Raw genomic sequence first — 24,039 nt, 5'->3', positions numbered from 1 at the left:
TTATAATTGAAAATGGCATTTCTTTCTCTTAAGGGTAAACAAAATAAAAGTCCAACTTCTAATTGATGACGGCTAAACTTTGATTAACTGCAGCAGGGCCAAGTTCAGATATACTTAGCCCACTATTGAAAGCCCTTGTGTGCTCTGCATCGGCTGGGTACTGAGGTATAAAGATGAAAGAGTATCGCTTGCTGCCTACACAGTGCTCCCTATGGAGTGTGTGCACTCGATTCCTGACTCAAGGAGCAGGCAAAGGCTTGTGTTCTCCCTCTGACCCTGAGATCAGTCAGATTGTAGCACGAGCGGGAATCAGAAAATGGCGGCCACAGAACCCGGGCAATGTGAGCATGTCCATGTGGGTTTGAATGCATCCCTGTGTGCATTCAGCCCTCCACTTCCCTATGAGGGGGCACACCCTGCTGCAGCTTTGGGAGGAGCTGACTAATGGTTGGAAGCTCCAGATCCCATGCGGTCTCCTGAACTGCAGCGACAATTATCACGGAGTCCACCTGCTAACCTCCTATCACTCCTCTGCTTCCCCACAGCCATGGAGCCCATCACCCAGGACAAGCGTGTCTCCCAGGGTCATAATGGGGACCTATACTTCTCCAACGTCATGCTGCAAGACATGCAGACCGACTACAGCTGCAACGCGCGTTTCCACTTCACCCACACCATTCAACAGAAGAATCCCTTCACCCTCAAGGTCCTCACCAGTAAGTGGAGGCCCTGCTCAGGGCTGGGCCCACAGGACGCAGTCCCTAAGAACACACGTCATGTATGTCCGAGGCTGGCCCAGGATCTTCTCTGGCTCACTGTGCCTGAGCTACTGCCTGGTGCAGCATCTGAGGCTGCAGAAGCCTTGTGTCAAACGTAGTCCTATGCTAAGCCAGTGTTTGTACTTCAGTAGGAATCAGAGTCACATACTGAGGGCCAGTCCTATCCTACCTCAACAGGCTTGGGCTCTCTGGGGCCCTCATCGCTCATGCAAAAGTTCCTGGAGTTAGAGATTTAGTGACTGTCACATCAGGAATCCCTGGTGTGCACTCAGCTCATGTCTCTCCTTTCTAGTCATTGATTGCCTGTGTTTCCAGGAGAAAGCCAGTGCATAAGATAGTAGCTTCAATGGACACACTGAACAAATTGTGTTTGGTTCTGTAATGTGTATTTGCTGAGCCGCATGGACGTCCTGTGTCTATAAACTGCAGATTTATTTCACATTGTGGGGTTTAGTTTTATCCCCTTATTGTTTCTGACTAATACAAAAAAAATTTTTTTTAAATTCCCTGACCCACTCCAGTAGTGGTGGCTCTCTACAGAGGCACACAAGGACAAGCCAGGCAGGAGCTTCAGCTGTGTGATCCTTCGCTTGTTCAGGCTATTGCCTGGGTTCATTTACACCATGGACGTGTAACATGGCTTGAAGAGGGCCTTCTGAAGCGTCTCTAATCTGTCTGGTTCATGCTGTGAATGTCACTGTCGCTGTTGTGCTGTGGATGGTGAGGAATGTGAGGACTTCAGGCTGGAGGTACCACAGGTCAAAACGAGGCTGAGTCTCAGCTTCCCAAGGCCTGCCTCCAGGGGCTCATGCAGCCCTGGGGAGTCCCCTGGGGAAAAGCCTAGATCCCTTGTTCATCATTGGGAGGCCTCTTTAGTCTATGCTGGTGATGGGCAGGTGCACAACCTCATCCCTCTCCTCAGGAATGTAATGCCTTCCCATAAGAAACATCATCCTCTAGTTTGCTTCTCATGGTTTCTTCCTCTTTTGTCTTCTTCTTCCTCTTCCTCCTCCTCCTTCTCCTCCTCCTCCTCCTCCTCCTCTTCTCCTTCTCCTTCTTTTCTTCCTCCTCCTCCTGATTTTCTTCTGTTCTTTCTTCCTCTTATTTGCTTTCTTTTCTTGCTGTTCTTTCCCTCTGAACACCTTTGTCCCTCCTCTGATCACCTGCCTCCTTGTCTGTGATCTGTCTTTACCAGTGGGTGTTGTCTGCCAAGATGAGACAGACAGCCCAGGGGATTGCTCAAAGCCCAGCAAGAAGCCCTGCCAGATGCTGCAGAGGCCCTGGCTCTCTGACTCCTGAACCCATCCCTAGGAGACCCCTGGGAAAGGAAGTTGATTTGCCTGCTGTGCCTCTTCAGTGTACTTCAGGTGACTCTCTGCCAGCTGGCTGAATGAAGGAGGACAGTGTGGTCTGCCCAGGACCTCTGAGTGACCTCAGTCAGGACAGGGCTGGCAATGAGGAGGAGCCAGTAGGAGGGACAGTGCTGTCAAGAGAAGGATGATCCTGCACAGCCTTCGTGTCCACCTAGAAAGGGTGATGCTGGAAGTCAGTCTGCTGCTGCAGGGCATACGCCAGGTGCCATGCAGTTCTGGAAGAGCCTGGGAGCATATTCAGGTTAACTGACACTTAGCTATGAAACTTTCCAGAAGCATTCTTTTCTATAGAGGAAGTCAGTAAGGGATACTTGTCTCTGCTTCACTTCAAGTTGCCTGTCCCATTGGAAACTCTCTCCTCTAAATGACAAGAACCCTTCTTGGTAACCTGAACAGAATGCTACCAGCTTCCTGGAGTCCTCCCAAGAGCAGCTCTGGCTGGAAACAAGTTCTGAGCATCTGAGCCAGCCCAGAATTGGGCACAGTTTCTTAAAATAGCACAGTTGGGCTCTGTTGACTTTCCTGTCTAGAAAGGGCACAGGCTTTCTTTACCTCCGTCAGAACCTGGCCTGGGTGGGAAGCCAAGCTGTCTGGCTGTAGTTTGCCTTTGGGAACAAAAGTGGTCTTATAACACTATTTTTATTAATTGCATCAAAGGAAGAGGAGAAAGATACACACATATATTAAAATATAGGTGTATATATCAAAATACCAGACAACCTAAACATAATTTTTAATGTGTTTTAGAATGAAGTATAAGGTAACCAGGTTGAGTCAGACTGACAAAGACAGCCATGTGACTTTGTCCATGTGACAGGCATAAGGGCTCTTACTGCTACAGTAGGAGGCATCCTGGTTAGAGAGGAGGGTATCTGCCGAGGACAGTGGAGTACACACTACACTTCCTGCCTGTGTTCAAATGGAATGCCTCAAGGACAGAGTCAGTCTCTTACATATGCTCCCACGGCTGTAGCAAGCTTGTCATATTGCTCCTCCCCAGAAGAGAGAAAGGATGTGTTCTACCTGGGAGCATGGGAGTGAAAGAGAAGGAGCCCCTGTTAGCTGAGCATGCCACCGTCCACCACCCCACCCCACTCCCACCCCACCCCCACCCCCAGAGGAAAAAGAGAACCTTCTCCAAGCACTGCCTCTGCCCCACTACCTGGTACCACCAACCTTTTCAGTGGTACCGAAACTGCTCCACCGACCTTCATTCCCACCTTCATTCATCCAAACTGACTTCCAGAGCAGCCAGGTCTTTCTCAGCAGCCACATTATCAGAAGTGGTTCTGGATATGAAAATTTTCCCATTGCTAGCAGACTAAGGGTGAAATTCAACGCCAGGCCCAGGAAAGAACTTTTATGTCCTCTTAAAATTGCTTGAGATGGGATTTGATCTGTCTTTAAATATGCAAATGTTCTAACACAGTCCCTGGCCTCCCCTAGGAAGTTTGGACTGTGTCCTGGCTTCTCCTGCTGTCTGCTTGGCTTCCAGTCAGTCAGCTGCACACTCCCTCCCCTGTGGGTACTGTCAGAACTTGAACCCTCGAATGGGGTGGGTAGAGAGTAAAACAGCGACTTAAGGGCAGAGTTATGTTTATGTGTCCCGTTCTAAAATGTCTTCATTGAAGACTGAAGGACTTTTCTTTAGTCACTTACATTAGAGTGGCAGCCACTGATACTTCTTTTTAAAGAAAGTTCCTGCCTCTGTGTTTTCGGGTCTCAGGCAGAGCACGCATCCGCTCATCTTGCTGTCCTGACCCAAACTCTGCTTCAGGAACCTCCATCAGGGTCTCCCAGCAGAGGTCTGTCAGGGTCTACAGTGATGGCCACCTGGCCGCACGCATGCTCGGATGTACAAGCGCGCATGGACATACGAGGGCACGTACACACACGCACGCACGCATGCACGCACGCACGCACGCACGCACGCACGCACACCGACCCCCATGCAGTCTAGCTGCTGCCAGGCAGGCTTTGCTGCTCCGCAGGTCTCATTAACACTCCTTTTTCTCTAGCCATTCTCACGTGGAGTCCTGGGGCCCTGGGGAGACCGCTGGTTCAAAGCCAAGCTACAAGATGCTTCAAGACACTAATTCTTACCTCATTTGTTCAAAGTATAGATGGACCAAGCCGAGTTCAAGCCTAATATCTTTACTTTCAAAATAATCTCGTTTTATTATTGCTTTCTTTTGCAGGACTTAACCACTTTGTTTTCTTTGAGCTCCTTTGCGTTGACTGTTCGCTACCAAGTGCGTCCCTTTGCCAGCCGTGTCGTTTTCTTTTGCAAACCCCACTGGCGCTCTCCTCAGTTGTGATGTGGCTTTGCATCTCCGTTCTCTCCCTCCTCGTGTTCGTGCCCATACCTGCTCCGTGCCTCCCTGTTTGCTCACCCTCTTTTGTTTATTGCAGACAACCCCTATAATGACTCGTCCTTAAGAAATCACCCTGACATATATAGTGGTGAGTCCGAGGAGTAACTTCTCCTGTCCTAATCCACTTTGGCTAACTTGACTGATACCATGACATTAACTCCTGCTGGGTGGCAGAGTGGACAGCTGGCCAGGCCAGGTGCCAAAGGGGTCACCTCAGGACACTGTTCACCTGGAGCAAGGTGGTCAGTGGGAGTCTGAGGTGGGCGCCCATCTAAAGGGTTTCCTCCAGTGTGCAAGTCTCCATTTGCTGAATTCTCAGAAGGTGGATTCAAGCAAGGGAGATCTCCATGAAGGACTCAGCGGAGACTTAAGGGTCAGTGACAGATGGATGGAAAGTGGACATTTGCATCACTGTGTCCAACATACCCGAAAAACAACTTGAGAAATGAGAAACTGTGTCAGCTTACCGTTCAGAGCATTTCGGTCCATCATGGCAGGACGCAGGCACACGGTTACTACTGGCAGGAGTTTATTGAGAGACTGTTCACATCACAGCAGACTAGGAAGCAGAAAGCAAGGCAGGAACCGAGGGTCAGATGTCCTTCAAAGACCCACTTCCAGTTATTACCTTTACCAGCTAGACCACACCTCCTGAACATCCCACACACCACTACCTCAGCACCATAAGCTGAGGACCAACCATGAGCCAGGGCAGGGGTACAGTTCAGATTTAACTGTCACAGAGGCTATTTGAGAATAGTTGAGAGTCCACCGTCAGCAGGAAACAGGAAATCCTGTTTCTGTTTGGTAGTGTAAAGAACACAGCCAGCTTTTGTTAACTCTTCAGTGTCTGGGTATGAATCACCTGCTTTAAAACCTCATTTTTTTTTTCCTGAGAGTACTTTGTCACAGGCAGGTCCCAGATCTCTTTGAAAGCTGGAGAGGCAGCTCAGCAGTTAGGAGCACTGACTGCTCTTGCAGAGGGCCCAGGTTTAATTTCTAGCACTGAAATGGTGACTTAGACCCACTTATAATCCAGTTTCATGGAATCCAACATCCTCCCCTGACCTCTGCAGGAATCAGGCATACGCATGGTGCACAGACATGCATGCTGACAATATATGCATACAATAAAAGTAAATAAATCTTTTTTTTTAAAGAGGTTTCTCTAGAAAATGATATTAAGAATCCAGGTCAGAGTTCTCTCTCCAGGTGAGTGTAAATGAAATTTTCCAGCTGTGTCCCTGACCTTTGACCTTTGCTCCCTCTGGCCCCACATGCAAGTCCAGTGCCTACCAGTCAACATCTGCAAGTCATGGAACGAGCACAATGAGTTATAGTTCTAACAAACCACAGCTGCCTGCTAGATCTGATTAATGGGGTAACTGGCTATTTGCACACCTGAGTCTCCCCTCATTGTGGCTGAAGAACGTCTAGTGTTCCTTGAGCAGCCATTAGGCTCAGTATTTGCTAGATTTGACAAAGCAGCTGCTCCCATAATCAATTATGTGTCTGAATTGAGTTCAGGTCCCCAAGGGGATCCTTGGAAGCTCAGATAGGTAGGAATGTCTTTACTGAGGTTGCTAACAAAAGCAGTGATCAGAGACTGGAGTGGAGGATGGGCTGAGAAAAGAGAGCCAGGGGAAAGAGAGGTTCCAACTTGGCACCAAGCAGCAAGAACCACGCTGAGACGTACTGCCCAAGGAAGCGGGCAGCCTTTGTTGGACTCTGGGGATTGTTTGTTTTCAAGGTAATGGAGCCAACCACCACTGTGTCAAAGGCGCTGCTGTGGAATGCGCCTTTTTCTAAATTGAACCCCAAATATCTGTTGTAGAAAGTGCTCTGACATCCCGAGCCCTTAAAGGTCGCCTGGCTCAAGTTCTCTGCTTTGTGTAAGGCAGGGAAATGTAAAGCTGTTTATCCATGGGAGATGGCTGGGTGATTTCAGCCTTATAACCCAGCTTTTCTCCAGCGGTCAGCAGTTTTTAGAAGAGAGTGAGATTTGAGAATCACTCAGGACTGTGAAACCAACAGAGCCCGCGTGAGACGGAGCCCTGGTCCTCGGTCCCCACCTGGATGGGGGTGGCGTAGCCTGGAGCTGCTGGGAAGGATGCAAAGTTAAGAGAAGCACATATTTAACAAAGGACAGCCAAGCTGATGGCTTTAGACAGAAAGAAAAAAAACAAGAATAAGAAAGTTCTTCCTGGGTACACAGAGCTCCTAGCCAAGGGACATCATCAGTGACAAATGTCTGGTACATACCTCTCTTTGGCTCAAAACATGAAATGTTTCTTTTCTAGAAGCAGGACCACTCTGTTCTAATGATCTGCACAGAGAGTTGATATCCTCTGGTTATGGGCCAGAAGCCACCTCCCCTCTGATTGGCAGAGAAAGGCACTTGGGTTTCATTCTGTCCAGAAAGCAGGTGTTTTATAATGTGTACCTGGAGCTGCACGGCCTCCAGTCAAATCCATTCTCCAGAACATACCACCGGTGATGCCAGGCAAGCCATTTAATGCTTCAGAACTCTGATTCCCTCATCTGTCAAACGGGTGGATTACTAGCCTCAAAGATGGTCCTAAGGGTTAAAGAGGCTCGTGACCCATAGCTGCTAAGCTGCAATACACATTGACAATGTTAATATATAACCCATTATTGAATGTAAAGGGGGACGTTTTGTGTGGACTGGATTGTATATAGGCCATCTGTTTCTAAATTAAGGGAGATGCGGAGACTTTGAAGACAGGCCCGGGAGAGAAAAGCAGGCACTTACAGGAGGAGAACCACTCCACAGGGAGAGACAGTAGCGTACGCTAGAGAAATGAAAGCCGCCCAGTTTTTGAGCTCTGCTAAGAACTGGGTAAGGAGACAGGCTGCAACTATTGCATGCAGGATTCAGGTGAATTTCACAGAAGAAGTTTCCTAACAGCAGGGCACACCAAATGTTTGTAGACCAGAGGCCCCACATGCACTCACCTATCCCATACCGTTTGCTCAGCCACTCCTGGGGCCAGAAAGAGGGATGGGGTGCCAGGAGGCCTGCTTCACATGTCTCTGGTTCTCAGTTCTGAGAATTGAAGGCAGCAAAGAAAACTGATTGTAGGGTCCGGGTGCCTTAGAAAGCTGCATACAAAGCTGGGGGCAAAGGTCCCCAGAGGCATCTGAGGTCTTGAGCCATGTTCTGCTGGTGTGGTCCACTGAGTGATGGGAACAGCTAAGTCTGTCAGCACTTTTGACCTTTGTCACTACAAGAGAGCCAGAAACTATATCTCATCTGACCCTTTAAAGCCAATTTGATTAAAGTGGGGTCATGACCTCTGATGTCCCCTCACTGACCATCTGGCTCTGGGGATTCATGAGTCCTCTCTCCATGTTCCATAGCTTCCAAGAGTCACCCTTGGGCAGCTTTTCTTGAATGTATACGGGTTTGAGCTTGGCATCTATATCCTGGGGGTTTTGGGTATCAGGGTAGACCCAACCTGAACTGGAATTGGGCAGAGCATCCCTGTCTCCAGAGGGAAAAGAGCTGTCTTAGCTAAAGAGACAGCTTTCAACACATAGAGCCTCGTGCAATCGTTACCTACACCTTGGTAGTTACTGGTTCCTGTGTCTCCTCCAAGGAGAGGAACCAGGCACCCTCCCTTCAGAACAGAGGCTCCTAAAGTCACCGGCCAGATCCTCCTTACATTTTTGTGATTCCCTTCTGCACAGCTGATGTTTTACATAACCTCCCTTCAGCTCCAGCCTTCTTGTTGCTCTGTAAAACCACTAGTCACCATGGTCCCCCTGCAAGATTCCCAGGTCCCTAAGAATCCAGTCGAGATGCTCTGGACCTCTTCATTCCCTCCCAGCTTCTTGGCTCTGAGCTTATCAGTTGCCTCCGAGGAAAGCTGGGATCCGAGACGCTGAGAATAGTAAAACAGACCGGAGCCGTTCACAGAGGACAAAACGCCCTTCTCCTTCACCCCTTGGATTTGGATTTTGAGTTTCTTTGATTGGAGTTACTAGAAACATTCTGAAACTACCTGTGAGAAATGGGGACAAAGTAACATGTCCAGCTTCAGACTGAGAGGCAACCATGGCAACACAGCTTAGAATCCAAACCAGCGAACTTGTGAGCTTGGGCAAGTCTGTTAACTTCATAGAAACTTGGTTTCCTTTGCTAAAAACACGTAAGTGGTAACATTTATTGTGAGGATTAAACATGCTGACCCTGCAGACCAACGAGGCACAGCACTTGGCCCTTATTAAATACTTACTGGGCGGTGATGGCTTCCTCTGACTTTCAGGGTAATCTTTCATTCCCTTTGAACAGGGCTTGCTTTTCAGTCTCTGCTTCCTCCCTAAGATACTTCTGTGTGTTGGTAGCCCACACCCTATACTGTGTGGTGCTGCTGTATGTAGCTTTTCTCTGGTCACACTCCTATGTGTCATGATGCCCAGAGAAGGGCCCTGTGCTAATAATCTTCCTGTTCCCATCCTTACTGCTTCTCTGACACTTGGGGTTCCTGCTGCATACTGTGGGACGACTGAAGTGTCCAGAGGGTCACAGACTGGCTCCTGTAGACTTTTCTTGTGTGGAATGAGTGTGGTGACTGAGATGTGCTCTTTTCCATGTCATTACGGGGTTCACAACTCTGGACAGACTCAACCACTTGATGTGAACCTTTTGCCCTGGAGTCTCTCTGTCCTCTTGGTGCCCATGACTGTGGGGTTTTTTGTTTTTGTTTGTTTGTTTGCTTGTTTTTGTGACTGTGTGATGGGAGGAAGCTGCTGCTTCCTGGTTATTGAGCGTGGATGCTGCTAGGTTTGCAGGTATAGACAGTAACCAACTAACCATTTAATGGATTAACCCTGAAGTTGCCGCTGTTCTGTGTGTGTGTGCTGGTGTGATAGATGAGACTGTGTGGGGGTAAACTCTTTCCTCCTTTTTTTGTTTCTTCTTCCCTCTTTAACTTGTCAGCTCCACAAATATCTCCTGAACATGTGCCATATGCCGTCTGTTCTATCGTGCCAGGAGCCCAAATACCTCAGTGTGTGTTTTAACATCTCTTCCCTTGACAAAAGATAAAAGATAAATTCTCTGAGATGTTTCCCAATGGCTAATGAAGAGAAGCTGGGCATCCTCAGGACAGGAGCCTCCCTGATTCACCCAGATACCTGCAGGGGCAGCCAGCTTCCATGGGAAGCACAAGATACTGAGCTTGGATGCCTACCAGCCAGTCTTCCCCCCACCAGCAGCAGTTAAACCCAGAGGGATGCCCTTGTTCCCACTCCAGGCATCCCCAAGGGCTCCTAGCTCCTAGCAGCTCTGCCTCCCCTCCTTCCCTCTTGCCTGGCTGAGCCTACGACCCACGGTGTCTCAGGCTATATTCATCTTTCAATCTTCATGTGTTTAAGGCAGTAATTCCTCCTGCAGTTTCCTGTTTGGCTTGGGATTTCTGGGTGAACATTTATTTTTTTATTTTTTATTTTTTATTTTTTTATTTTTTATTTTTTATTTTACCTATTTCCATGGAGTTCTACAAAGAGTATAAAAAACAAGTAAGGCTTAGATCTACTCTCCATGGATGCACCCTGATTGGCATGGCCCCTTCCACGGGGAACAGTGTTGGTGTACAGACCACCCAGCCTCTAAAACCTGTGTGGAAGATGTCTGGCTATCTCATAGCTGTCCCAGCCTAGTTACCACTCACACCCGCCCCATCTCTCATGCAGTCAAGAGTTCCGAGGAGGCAGAGTGGGCTTGGCCCCAGACAACTTTCCAATCATCTCTCCTTGTTCATACTTTGCGTCTTTGCTAAGCCATTAATAATTCTCTGTTTATCTGGGGCCTTGATGCTTTGTGCCAGCTCCTTATCAGGGTCTCAGAGAGCAGATGGCTTGTCTTATGCCCCCAACCTGTGGCTTCTTTTTCTTCCATGTCCCTGTCTTGGGGGGGAATAGACCAAGGCTGAGATGACCTGGCCTAGGGGCCCCACCATCCCAACACAGATGCCAGAGATGGACTTCTCAATGCTCCACAGCCCATCCCTTCCCAGAGGAAGGAAAGGGCTTCTGGGCTCCTCTCGACAGAACCTGGAACTGGTTACATACATGTGCTGGTGGAGCAGAGCGCCCCCCCCCAAGCTTCTAAACACATTTTTTTAAAGATCCTGGGGGTGGCTTGGGCTGGATGGACCCAGCAGTGGGGCATGATGACATTTCTTTCTAACCCAATAGTGTTGGCACACCTGGGCAGGAGGCTCACAGAAGTTTCCTCTATCCTGTTTCAGCCCGAGGAGTTGCAGAAAGAACGCCTAGCTTCATGTATCCCCAGGGCACCTCAAGCAGTCAGATGGTACTACGAGGCATGGACCTGCTGCTGGAGTGCATTGCTTCTGGAGTGTACGTACAGTCTGCACCATCTTCTAGCCCTGTTCCTGAAGGATGGGAGGGCATCTATCCACACATTTGGAGTATACAGGGAAAGGGAAAGCAAGCAGGCCCGTGAGCAGAACGCTGTATGTCTATCATCCGCATCCCACTATGGCTGTTTCTGCTTTGGGAAAAGAGAAAAAGCAATGGCTGGGCATGCTGCAGATGCATTAAATCACAAGGCGTCTTACCTCTGCCTTCCTGTGGCCAGACAGCCTCCTGTGAATAGAAAAGCCCAGGTTTTAGAGGGCATACACCTCCCTCCTGGGCCCAAGTCCACTTTTAGGATGTCTGGGTGTCAGGCTCTTCAGAAGACACATTCAGTATTGGGCCCTTTGTTTTCTGCTTGATCCCTGTACTAGCCCAACACCAGACATTGCATGGTACAAGAAAGGTGGGGACCTCCCATCCAACAAGGCCAAGTTCGAGAACTTTAACAAGGCTCTGCGCATCACCAATGTCTCCGAAGAGGACTCTGGGGAGTATTTCTGCCTGGCCTCCAACAAGATGGGCAGCATCCGGCACACGATCTCGGTGAGAGTAAAGGGTACGTTGTGTGTATTTCTCATTATGATTATGTTGCCAGCCCTGAACACAAATGTCATGACACCCTTCCTGCTGTGGCCGGGAGGCAGAGGGAGTGGGGAACTTCCAGTGTCCTGGCTAATGGCAACGCTGGGCTGCCTTGGTGGTATCACTCCTGGGTTTGCAACTACATGCATCCATGGGCATGGATACTGAGGGAAGGAAAATTTACCTTGGTGTTTGCCCAGCTCTGGGCTCTCTCTGCAAGTGAGATCCCTCACAGAGCCTTTCCTTTCATTTTGCATTCCCGTCTGTGGTGTGTCGTCTTAGCCTGTGCTGTCTGTGTTGTATGCATGGCACTATGCTTCTTCTTCTTAAGGATAAGAATCATTATGGACCAAATCGGTTTTAAGCCACTTCCCTCCCCCCCAAAGCAGACCTGAGCTGTCTCAACCCTAGAGCTCCTGTCCTTGTGGGTCCCGGTTAGATGGTGGGCTGTGTGGGTCATTGCTCAGCCCAGGCAACACTGCAGACCGGGAGGTCGAGGGCTGAGGCTGCGTCCAACCTCTCGGCATACAGTTGGCTGGTTATATGACCTTGTCCTCAGCACTATACACGCACAAGTGCCTTCTCATTCTTTTTGGTGAGTAACAAGATTTTGGAGGCTTTAATCTAGAAGTTTCTTTTCTCAGAAAAACCCACGTGTTCACAAGAAATTGTTCAAATAATGGGAAGGCATGAACAGCCAAGAAGGACTCTGACCAGAGTTCAGTGCCTAAAAGTAAAAAAGTTCAGGACTTTTCATTCTTATAACAACAGAATCCCAAAGGGCGCGACCAAGCTCATCGTCAATGTCCCTGACCTCTCAGAGCCTCAGCCACTCGGGCCCTTGACAACTCAGCTGCAGTAGGTCTGGATGATCCCCAGCATCCGTACATTTTAAATGCCCTTTGGAGAATCCTAACAAGCAGACTCTGTTCTGTGGGTTTAGCTAACCAGCCACCTGCAGGCTGGGCTGAGCCATCATCCTGAGGATGAGTGATCGGGGCTGGACTTAGGGGTTACCCTCACACAAGAGCCCACCTGGCTTCTCGTGCCTGGCCTGTGCCATCTACCTCTGCCTGCCTTGTCTTTCAGCTGCTCCATACTGGCTGGATGAGCCCAAGAACCTGATCCTGGCTCCTGGTGAAGATGGGAGGCTGGTATGCCGAGCCAATGGGAACCCAAAGCCGACTGTGCAGTGGATGGTGAATGGAGAACCTTTGCAGTGTGAGTCAAGCTGCTCCATCTTCCCCTCCACACTCAGAGGCTCTGTTGGTGAGCTAGATGTCCCCAAAGTGAAGGAGATGAACGGCTCATAGGCATTGCTTCCAGCAACCTTCCTCTGCAGGCATCTCAGAAGTAGGAAGCCTTCCTTATTTTTCTGATGAAGCAGGAGACTAAGTAGCCTAGAACCTGTGGTTCTGTTCCTGTGTTTAGAGATCTGTGCTTCTTTGTGGTTTTCTTAACCTTTGCTTTCTGCATAACTCTAGAGCCCAGTTTAGAATCTGAACACTGAAGCCTCAACTCAGGTTTGGACTCTGAGTGGTAGGTGGGGTTTAGCAGGTTATTAAGTCTATTGTTGTTAACCAATGATGGATCTAAGTCTTACTGTCTAACAAAGGCCACTTAAAAGGCAGAGTTATGTGACCATGAGGAAGACTATGGCTGAATGCAAAGAAAAACAAAACATAAGTATTTGAGGGAAAACGGTCCTGTCCAGATGGATTGAGTAGGCATCCCGGGATCCCTTTGAGCTGATGATGTTGGTCTGGTTTTCACGTTCTGTTCTGTCCAGTTGTTTGACTTTTTAACTGTCTAGTCATTCACTTCTTTAAGGGGCTGGGGAAGTGTAAGCAGGGATATCAGCTAGTGGGGTGGGAACTCAGAGGCCGCAGGAGGAAGCTGCCTCAGTGTGCTGTGGTTAAGGAGAAAGGCCAGGGAAAGAGGGGTGAGTGAGGCACAGCCAGGAGAGCACCTGATGCTGGCAAGATGAAAGCCCAGGTGGCCAGGTGTGTACAGCAGCTCGGCCCAGGTGGCCAGGTGTGTATAACACACTTCTATACCTTCCTAACACTACAACCCTTTAATATAGTTTTTCATGTTGTGTGACCCCCAACCATAAAATTATTTTCTTACTATCTCATAACTGTGATTTTGCTACTGTTATGAATCATAATATAAATAAGTATTTGATATACAGAATATCTGATATGCAGAATATTTGATATGTGACCCCTTTAGACCCACAGGTTGAGAAACACTGGTGTATAGAGTAAAATAGTCTCGCCCTTAGGGGCTGGCAGTTGATCTTCTCAACTCAGAATAATTGTGGAGTTTTAAAAGTCCTGAGCCTGAGGTCAGTGGGTGGATCAATCTCTGCAAACGCCTCTCTGCTCCATCTGACCTCTTGACATACACAACCGTATCCACAGCAGGCAGGCTGACATTGGGAGGCATGGAAAGGACATGGCAGGGCTGCCTGTCGTGAGGCGCCATGCCTCTGTCCCCCACTCAGTGTCCTTGGGAGACACTTCCAGCGAGAACATTTTCCACCACAGGCTACACGAACTGTGGAGCCCAGAGGAATGAAAGAATCCAGCCCACAGGCCACAAAGCTAAGTGTGGCCAACAGAGGCCCATGGCGTGCGGAGAAGGGGCCACTGAGTGAAGAGAACATGGCAGGCATGCTCCCACCATAACAGGTTCCTCACCAGCACAACTCACTCCAGAGTCCAGGGTCCCCAGAGTCCAGGGTCCCCTGCAGCTGATCCTCAAATCCAAATCCACTAAATCTGGTGTTTCAACCTTCAAAAGCTCCAGGAAGAAATTGCTCTAACTTCTTTGTTTCCCCCACCCCTGAATTTCACTTTTTCTTTTTTTCTGCATGTTTAGGAGTCTTTTTACTTCAGCTTATTTTAAAAGCTTTTTTGCCTTAATATTGTATTCTTCTCACACTTATCTTCATGTGTGTAGGCATTTTTCATTGTTAATATGTTCCTTTTTTAGCCTCCTGTATTTCTCCTTTTTTCTTTTCTTTTTTTTTTTTAAGATTGGTTTATTTATTATGTATATAGCATTATGCCTGCATGTATGTCTGCAGGCCAGAAGAGGGCACCAGATCTCATTATAGGTGGTTGTGAGCCACCATGTGGTTGCTGGGAATTGAACTCAGGACCCCTGGAAGACCAGCCAATGCTCTTAACCTCTGAGCCATCTCTCCAGCCCTCCTTTTTCTTTTCTTATTACACATTTACTATCCTTTATCTTAGTTTTCAAATAAAGGCTGTGTGTGTGTGTGTGTGTGTGTGTGTGTGTGTGTGTCTGTGTGTGTGTGTGTGTGTGTGTGTGTGTGTGTGTGTGTCTGTGTGTCTGTGTGTGTGTTCACACATGTGCCCACAGGTAAATGCCAGAGGACAACTTTAATCGTTATTCATCAAGAGCTGTTATCTTGTTTTTAGAGACAAGATCTCTGACTAGCCTGGAGTTTGCCAAGTAGGCTAGACTGGCTGGCCAGGGAACCCCAGATGTCCCTGCCTCCTGGTGCTGGGATTAGAACATGTGTCACTATGTCTGGCTTTTTTTTTTTTTTTTTTTTAATATGGACTCTGAGATCAAAGCCAGGCCCTGTGCTTTTGCAGCAAGCAATTTGCTAACCAAGCAACATCCCCAGCCTGAAACAGTGCTTCGTGGTCTGCTTTATTCCATTTCTTACGTTCATCTCACCTTCCCTACAGACTTTCCCCTGGAGATCCTGTATCTGTGTACTATGTTCTTTCCCCGACATCTTCTTGACATTGTGCTAGGCACGCCTCTTCATTGTCTTTCCTTCTATCTAACCTTGACTCTGTGTATTTTCCCCTTCTTTGTCTCATCTATTGACTATTTTTGTATATGCTCTAAATAATTTTCAACTTCATAGCACATACTACATTTTACCATTTCTGTTCTACAGCCATTCGTGATGCATCCATGGGCTTTATCCAATATTAAATGTATTTCTATGCCAAGTATGGCTTGGTGTGGTTGCTGTCTCAGCAATTTGCTGTGCACTCTGGATAGTACTGGGAAATGACCCCTTAAAGGCTCAATAAGATGACACACAAATGAACCTGGAGGAGGTATCAAGGCCAGTGGATGTGTACATCATAGCTCAGACACACAAGAAACAAGAACAAACATGTCAGTACGTCTCCCGCAAAGGAGCATGGTTCCTCAGATTCTGAACTCAAAGAGGTGAAATTAGCAAATTACAGATGAAAGATTCAAATGATTGCATGTAAAACGATCTGTGACCTCAAAGATGATGGAAACACGCAGACAAATAAAGTGAAGCAAGCGATCAGTTCAGGATCAAGAGATGAGAGCCAGCGATACAGACAAGGGAGTCAGAAGAAGAGCACAGGAAAAAGTCAGCAACAAGGATGCACAAGGAAACTGAGATTGGTTTTTAGTTTTGGGTTCTTTTTTTTTTTTTTTAAATCAAATAGAAATGTTGAAATGAAAAGCTCAATGAATCAAGTAAAATAACACAATGGAAACCATCAATAGACACACCATGAAGAAGAAAGATTATCAGGAATAGAAGGAAAGGCCAAAGAAGCAATCATCACTAAATTTAAAAAACATCACTAAGATTTTTTTTTTGTAATTTTTTTATATATGACTTCCAAAAATCCAGAGATACAATCGATATCGATGTAAATATAGACATCTAAGCACTGCCTTAGTCGGGGTCTCTTTTGCTGTGGTAAAACACCATGACCAAAACAACTTGGTCAGGAGAGAGTTTACTTGGCTTATATGTCTACATCATCCTTTGTTTATCATCAAAGGAAGTCAGGACAGGAACTAAAACATGGCAGGAACCTAGAAGCAAGAACTGATTCAGAGACCATGGGGAGGGGCTGCTTACTAGCTTGCTCCCCATGGCTTGTTCACCCATGCTTTCTTATAGAACACAGGACCACTTGCCCAAGAGTGGCACCATCACAGTGGGCTGGCCCTCCTACACCAATAACTAGTTAGGAAAATGTCCTATAAGCTTGCTTACAGCCCAGTCTTATGGAGGCATTCTCTCACTTGAGACTCCTTCCTCTTCGGTGACTCTAGCTTGTGTCAAGTCTCCATAAACTAGTCAGCACAAACAGAAAAGGCATTTAGAATCCCAAATAGCCATGACCAGAGATTGATAACACAACATAGGCAAGATGCCCAAAGTAGCAAACAAATAATGGCCAAACTGTAAGAGAAAAATGTCAACTCACAAAGGCATCAGAATAACATTGGGGGCGGGGGGGCTGGAGAGATGGCTCAGCGGTTAAGAGCACTGACTGCTCTTCCAGAGGTCCTGAGTTCAATTCCCAGCAACCACATGGTGGCTCACAACCATCTGTAATGGGATCCGATGCCAAACGATCTTTTGGTGTGTCTGAAGACAGCTACTGTGTACTCATATAAATTAAATAAATAAATCTTAAAAAAAAAAAAAAAAAAAAGAATAACATCAGCCCTCAATACAAACCCCTATCTGACCAAGAAAGCATGGGTTTTTTTCAGTGACTGCTTCAGTCATTGAAAGTAAAGTAAAGTAACTATCAACCAAAATCGCTATATTCATCAAAATTATCTTTTAAAATTCATGTAGAGGAGCTGGAGATACGGCTCAGCCTGACAACCTGAATTTGGTCACAGGGTAGAAGGAGAGTACCGATTCTATACATTTCCCTCTGACTTCCAGATATACAGATGGCACATGCATACCATACCACATTTGCTAAATAAGTATTTAAAAAGTAAATAAATTCATGGAGAGATAAGGACATTCTAAGAGAAACTCAAATTGAAGCAATTCTTGATTACCAACCCACTCTGCAGAAATGCTAAAGAAATCCTAAACACAAAGAGGGGTACAGCCTCAGCCTAGAGAACCCAGCAGAGAATGTAATTTTCTTGTATAGAGTAGATGAATAAGAAAAACCAAGAAGACTCTATCCTGTCCAGCATAGTCAACTAACAAACCCCTAATACAAAAGGTGAAGGATGCCACTACATACTTAGTAAAGGAAACACTCCATCAAGAGGAGAGAATAATTGTAAGTATATATGCATTGGATGCTGAAGCTTCCCACTTCACAGAGCAAGCACTCTGTATATGTGTATGGGAGGACAGATGGTTCCTGATACAACAATAGTGGGTGACCACAATATCCCATCTTATCAATAGTCAGTAAAGAAACTTCAGAGTTAACCCACACCCAAGATCAAATGGACTTGTCTGCCATTAACAGGAAAATCCACCCAACAGCTGTAAAATAGACGTTTGTCTCTAATCCATGAAGCTTCCACTAAAATAGGTCACATTTATGCCATAAACAAGTTTTAACAATACAAAAGAATTGAAATAGCTTCTTGTATCTATTCAGGGTGCAGTGAATTATTCCTGGACCCCAATAAGGAGAAAACCCACACATGCTCACAAATGCTTTTGAATGAGCAGCAGGCCACTGACGAAATCTGTGAGGAAAACTTGAAAGATTCAAATGAAAAATAAAAGCTCCACTTGTCAGAACCTTTGGGATCTAACAAAGGCCGTTCTCAGAGGAACATTCATAGCTTCAAGCTTGTATACAGAAAGAGCGCATATAAATAACTCAAGGATGAACCTCAAGGCCTCAGGAAAACAAGAACAATCCAAACCCCAAAGCGGTAGGTGGAAAGCAATAACAAAAATCAGAGAAGAAATTAGTGAAATGGAAAGAAAATGAACTGTACTAAGTCTCCATGAAACTGAGCGTGGTTCCTGAAAAATAAGTGAGATTGATAAATTCTCATCAATGAACCGAGAGAAAGAGGGGATTCCAAAATTAATAAAGTTAGACATAAAAGGAGGACGTCACGACAGATTTCAATGAAATCTAGAGAATATTTAGGACATAGTTTAGGAAAACGTATCATTTGAAAAGCCTAGAAGAAATAGGTAAGATCTAGATGCCCATCACCTACCAAAATTAAATCAAGAATGCACGAGCAACTTAAACAGATCCCAAAGAAGTAATAAACTGAAAACCTGGCCAAGGCAGGATTCACTGCGGACTTCAACAGACCTATAAGGAAGTGTGAACACCAGCGCTTCTCAGCTGTTCACGAAAGGAAGGAACGCAAGCAGATTTGTTCTAGGAAGCCTGTGTTGCCCTGACCTCAAACTTGACAAGGACACGCACACACAAACTATAAAGCTGGACATGATGGGCCACTCAAGAGGCTAAGCCAGAAGACTGAAAGGAGACTGGGGGGTGGAAACAAGAGAAGGGGGAGATGGGAGTGTGGTAGTGGGGAAAAGTATGCCTAAAGTACAGTGGTGTGTGTGTGTGTGTGTGTGTGTGTGTGTGTGTGTGTGTGTGTGTGTGTATGACTATCATCCCATAACTTTTGTATGCTAAGTAGAAAAATCATTTTTAAAATAGTCAAGCTTGGAGAAGCAAAGACAGGCAAAGCAGGGAGGCAGCTTGCTGGGCACTGGGTTTGCATCCTCACAAACACAATAAGGGAGGAAACCAAGCTCTGAGTTGTAGGAGGTCACAGGGGCAGTAAGCAGGCTAGCTATAGACTGCGTTGGACTTCACAGGGCTTGCACTGGCTAAAACTGAATCTATAGCTATCCCCAGGGAGTTTCATTACCCCCATCATGAGCAGAGATGTAGCCCCAGCCTGTAGACCACTCTCCTCTGTCTTTATAGACTTTGGGGGAAGTAGGCAGTGGTGGTACACTTCAGATCTCTGTCCTGTAGATACAGCCTGGAGCTGAGCCTGAGCTCTGGGGTCATCTGTCTGCAGGGAGTACCTAAGAGAAGTGACTGGCAGGAAAACTGGGTTCATGAAATTGGCCAGGCAAGGATGTGTTTGAGTTGGTGGCGCCACTTCCCTGGTGGCTTTTTGCTGAGTAGGTCCCAGGGCAGATGATAAGGACACAGACTCTGCCTTCGTTTACCTTCTGCTGAGTCCCCAGATTCTCATCTGTTGTGTGGCGCCATAGGGCCAGACTCCTGTCACTTGTAGGTCTGAGCAATCCCAGTGAGCTCAGTCTCAGCAAGCCAAAGTGTTTGCCTCCAGGCCCAGACATTTCCAGTGGTTACAAATGAGAAAAGTGACATTTCTGCAAAGCTCTTTTTTCTTTTTTACAGCTCCTTATCATTCCCTCCTTTCATCATTCCCTCCTCTCTCTTTCTTTCTCATGGTGAAGACAGAAATGGTGTTCCCTCAGGACAGATGTATTACTTGATTGTCCCAAGTCCCAGAGTGACATATGGACAGGACCTACAGCTCCCCAAATGTAGCAACACAGGAGAACTATTGACAAGAATGGCCTCTATGTAGGCAACTTATCTTAGGAAGACCTTTTTGCAAACATGAAGACTCAGCTGGCATAAAGCTCTTGCCAGTGGGCAGCTTTTTTTTTTAATATGAAAGAGGTTCTGCCCAGAGGAGAAGAAGATGGTGGGTTTGGCCATTTAGATGTTGCTGTATTCTTGCCAGTGCACATTGGATTAAGATCATAATGAATGAATGTCAGGCACATTGACTCATGCCTGCAATCCCAATGATTAGCAACTAAGGCAGGAGGATTGCCATGAGTGTAAGTCTCGTCTGGGATACATAATGAGTTCAGGGCCAACAAGAGCTCTCAGAAAACTAATCAGTTGACTAAATAAATTGAGTGAAAACACTAACAGTATTGCTAGGCCTTGCGCTAATCACTTTACACCTGTATGAAAAGTCTCAGGATGGGGGCTGGAGAGATGGCTCAGGGGTTAAGAGCACTGACTGCTCTACCAGAGGTCCTGAGTTCAATTCCCAGCAACCACGCGGTGGCCCACAACCATCTGTAATGGGATCTGATGCCCTCTTCTGCTCTGTCTGAAGACAGCTACAGTGTACTCATATGCATAAAATAAATAAATAAATCTTTTATAAGAAAAAAAAGAAAAGTCTCAGGATATCCTCACAAAATCCCATGAGGTGGTGGGTTGTCTCACAAAGCAGGAACTGAAGCAGTGTTAACAACACTGGCTGGAGATGCGCTTAGATTCCTATTTACAAAGTCTGTTTCCATAGCTTTTATTTTTCAACCACAGCTGTCTAGCTATTGCCTGCAGAAAGCAAAGAGTCAGGTTCCCACCAGATGATGGATGGAGAAACAAATTCCCATAGGGTCCAGGTCACACAGTTCGACAGTGCTGAGTGTAGAGGCTGGGTCTACTTGGGTTCACATTCTACAGAATCCTTAGCATACTTGGGACCCTGTCAAGAGGAAGAGAGCCCTGCATGCTCTTCACTCTGCCCTGTTCCATTTCTTATGGGAAGCCTCTCTTTCTTACCTGTAGCGGCACCACCCAATCCCAACCGTGAGGTGGCCGGAGACACTATCATCTTCCGGGACACTCAGATCAGCAGCAGAGCAGTGTACCAATGTAACACATCCAATGAACATGGCTACCTGCTGGCCAATGCCTTTGTCAGTGTGTTAGGTGAGTCTCTGCCTACTGACAGTGGGGCCTTCCTGGGGTCTAGTGATGTCGTGAGGTGCGTTTTCTCTGCAGCCTAGGCATATTGGGCAGGCTTGGGAAGGTGTGACCCATGAATGGAGGGCTTGCCCTCCACCAAGCCAGGTGACCATAGAGTCATTCCATCAGAGGGGCTGCATAGGAAGTGCTTCTGAGTATGGCTGCTGTACTCCTTGGGCAAGGAGAGGGCAGCGAGAACTGGTGGATACAGCATGTCTCGGGGCTGTGGAGGATCGGCTCCAGAAGCTGTGAAACACTTTGGGGAAATCCTTTGCAAAAGCCAGTCTGGATATGGGGCAGATGTGGGACAGACAGATGGATAAATTCACTCCCTCTTCATCTAAACAGCAAAGATGACATCCTTTGACATTGTAACATGACTGTGGTCTACAACTGTGTTGGGCAGCATTTGTAATGCTCCTGGGACACCTGAACCCACTCCAGGGACTGTAGGTTGGATCTGTTTCCCTTAGACAAGGCTTGTAAAAGGAAGGGACAGATGAGGGCAGCTAGGTGTCTGGAAGGCTGCTGTAAGGGGAGGAGCAAGGGAAGGAGAGGAAAGGATGTGCTTCACACTCATATTGGAAAATTGGCCCTCTGGGGTTTCAGATGTACCCCCTCGGATGCTGTCTCCCCGGAACCAGCTCATCAGGGTGATCCTTTACAACCGGACACGGCTGGACTGTCCGTTCTTTGGGTCTCCCATTCCAACACTCCGATGGTAAGTCCCAGGAGACCAGGTCTCCCCAGCAGAGGTAGTCTGTCTCTTTTGCTTCCCTTCTTCCCTGAAAAACCTGGGATCCTTAAACAGTCAAAACTGGCCATCTGGGTGAACCCCCATATTGTTCAGAGGGGCTGAGTCTTTCCAGCTAGTGGTTATAGACAGAGCCTACACAACTCAGGACTCTGTGTTAGCCTTGAGCTCCCCAGCCCCACCCCACCCCCACCCTGCCATGGACTCTGCTGCTTCCTGGCTCCCTTGGGCCAGTCCTTTCTCAGTATGCTGTGTTTGCTGCTCTGTTGTGAGGTTTAAGAATGGGCAAGGAAGCAACCTGGATGGTGGTAACTACCACGTGTATGAAAATGGCAGTCTAGAAATCAAGATGATTCGCAAAGAGGACCAAGGCATCTACACCTGTGTGGCCACCAACATCCTGGGCAAAGCTGAAAATCAAGTCCGCCTGGAGGTCAAAGGTAAGCAAGGGGGTTCACTAGTGGGAGTTCAGGTAGGGCAATAAAGCCATGCTCACAGCTATCCATAGGTGCTAGTGCTTTTGGAAATGCTCCTGCCTGAGGTCTGATCCTGGTGGACATCAGCATGTCCTCTCAGTGACTCCAGCTGACCCAAGTGTAGGAACACTGAGGCAGGCAGCCTATCAACCTGATCCAGGGGCTCACCTACCTCCCCAAACCAGCACTCACATCATAGATTTCTTGGCCCAAGAACCCTACACACAGGAACTCTCCACTAATCTTACAGCTAGTTGTATTCTATGCCTGACATCTCAAGCTCAGGCATGTCATGCTACATGGCTACATAGGGGCTGGTGGGCAGAGAAGGAGTCAGTGGTCAGCTTTCCAATTGTCTTCACAGACCCCACCAGGATCTACAGGATGCCTGAGGACCAGGTGGCCAAGAGGGGCACCACGGTGCAGCTGGAGTGTCGCGTGAAGCATGACCCCTCCTTGAAGCTCACAGTCTCCTGGCTGAAGGATGACGAGCCACTCTACATTGGAAACAGGTTTCTGCTCTCCATCTCCGTTCATTATACACATTTAAGGGGAAGTTTGCCCTTGCTTTCAGTGTCACACATGTCACTAGGGAGCTACTAAGAGTGATGGCCTTGGTGGCCCATTCCTCAGGGGCAATTCCAGGAACCCTTTCCCCCCTCTTGTAAGAGACCTGTTGCTCTCTCTTTCACCTCTTCTCTCCCACCTTTTGTCTTCCTCGACCCTCTTTCTCCTCTTCTTCCTCCTCTTCTTCCTCCTCTTCTTCCTCCTCTTCCTCTTCTTCCTCCTCTTCCTCCTCCTCCTCCTCCTCTTCCTCCTCCTCCTCTTCTACTTCCTCCTCCTCCTCTTCCTCTTCCTCCTCCTCCTCCTTCTCCTTCTTCTTCTTCCTCTCTCTCTCTTTCACATGTACAGTGTTCTGTCTGCATATATGCCTGAATGCCAGACGAGGGCGCTAGATCTCATTACAGATGAGTGTGAACCACTATGTGGTTGCTGGGAATTGAACTCGGGACCTCTGGAAGAGCAGTCAGTGCTCCCAATCTCTGAGCCATCTCTCCAGCCCTTTCTCTCACTGTTCTTCCTCCCCTTTCCATCCTCTCTTCTTATTCTCTTCCTTACCTCTTTATTCTGCATTCCACACTCCAATCCCTTCTGCTCTGCTTGTAGTGCCCCCGCTCAGCAGTAGAGGGCAGGTCTGGCCTCATCCATCTCATCTACTGAGTTGCCTGATGCTTCTCCGCTCTAGATCTTCTGGATGCTTCGACAGTGCCCCCAGCTGCACCTCCCACACCCCAGTTCTGATTTGTTGGTTTAAGGGCTCAGGTGCTGATGGTATTTAAAGGTCCCCTGGGTATTTTGTAATGTACAGTCAGGATTGAGAACTGCTGCTGATCCCATCTTCCCTTTCCAGGGCTTTTTTGCTGTCTCTGAGCTAGGCAGAAAGACAGTAGCCATTCCCAGTCTCACCCAGCTTCATGTGGGCTTCACCCCACCTGTGTGCACTGGCATCCAATGCTCATTGGTATTGAAAGCTCTAGAACTGTCCTGTATTGCTCTGGGATGCCCCTTCCCTTTGCTGGAAACAGGTTGTTTCCTGCGCTTAGAGAAGTCGAAACTGGTCCACAGGACAAAACACATGAAAGGGAAGGAGAGTGACACCAGCCTATCTTGGGTTGTCAGCATAATTGTACCCTAATTCGGGAAGTGTGTACAGCACAAGAAAGGCTCAGAGCCGGGT

General features: G+C 47.5%; 1 protein-coding gene across 18 annotated transcripts in view; it reads left to right on the top strand.

Moving 5' to 3' along the window:
* The window catches only part of Nfasc (neurofascin), a 169,748-nt gene that overhangs the window by 106,957 nt on the left and 38,752 nt on the right, over positions 1 to 24,039 (top strand). For 13 of the 18 annotated variants that reach the window (XM_076941160.1, XM_076941161.1, XM_076941165.1 and 10 more), the window contains 9 exons: positions 546 to 716; positions 4,565 to 4,615; positions 10,803 to 10,914; positions 11,307 to 11,491; positions 12,607 to 12,738; positions 20,892 to 21,035; positions 21,681 to 21,792; positions 22,099 to 22,265; positions 22,666 to 22,813. In XM_076941160.1, coding sequence (XP_076797275.1) covers positions 546 to 716; positions 4,565 to 4,615; positions 10,803 to 10,914; positions 11,307 to 11,491; positions 12,607 to 12,738; positions 20,892 to 21,035; positions 21,681 to 21,792; positions 22,099 to 22,265; positions 22,666 to 22,813 — 1,222 coding nt within the window. The remainder of the gene's footprint in view (positions 1 to 545; positions 717 to 4,564; positions 4,616 to 10,802; positions 10,915 to 11,306; positions 11,492 to 12,606; positions 12,739 to 20,891; positions 21,036 to 21,680; positions 21,793 to 22,098; positions 22,266 to 22,665; positions 22,814 to 24,039) is intronic. The other 5 variants (XM_076941162.1, XM_034512752.2, XM_034512760.2 and 2 more) reach the window with 1 other exon arrangement.

Source organism: Arvicanthis niloticus, chromosome 10 (genome assembly GCF_011762505.2).
Source record: "Arvicanthis niloticus isolate mArvNil1 chromosome 10, mArvNil1.pat.X, whole genome shotgun sequence".
NCBI lineage: Eukaryota > Metazoa > Chordata > Mammalia > Rodentia > Muridae > Arvicanthis > Arvicanthis niloticus.
Note: the sequence above shows the minus strand (reverse complement) of the source record. Positions and strands in the feature narration are given on the sequence as shown.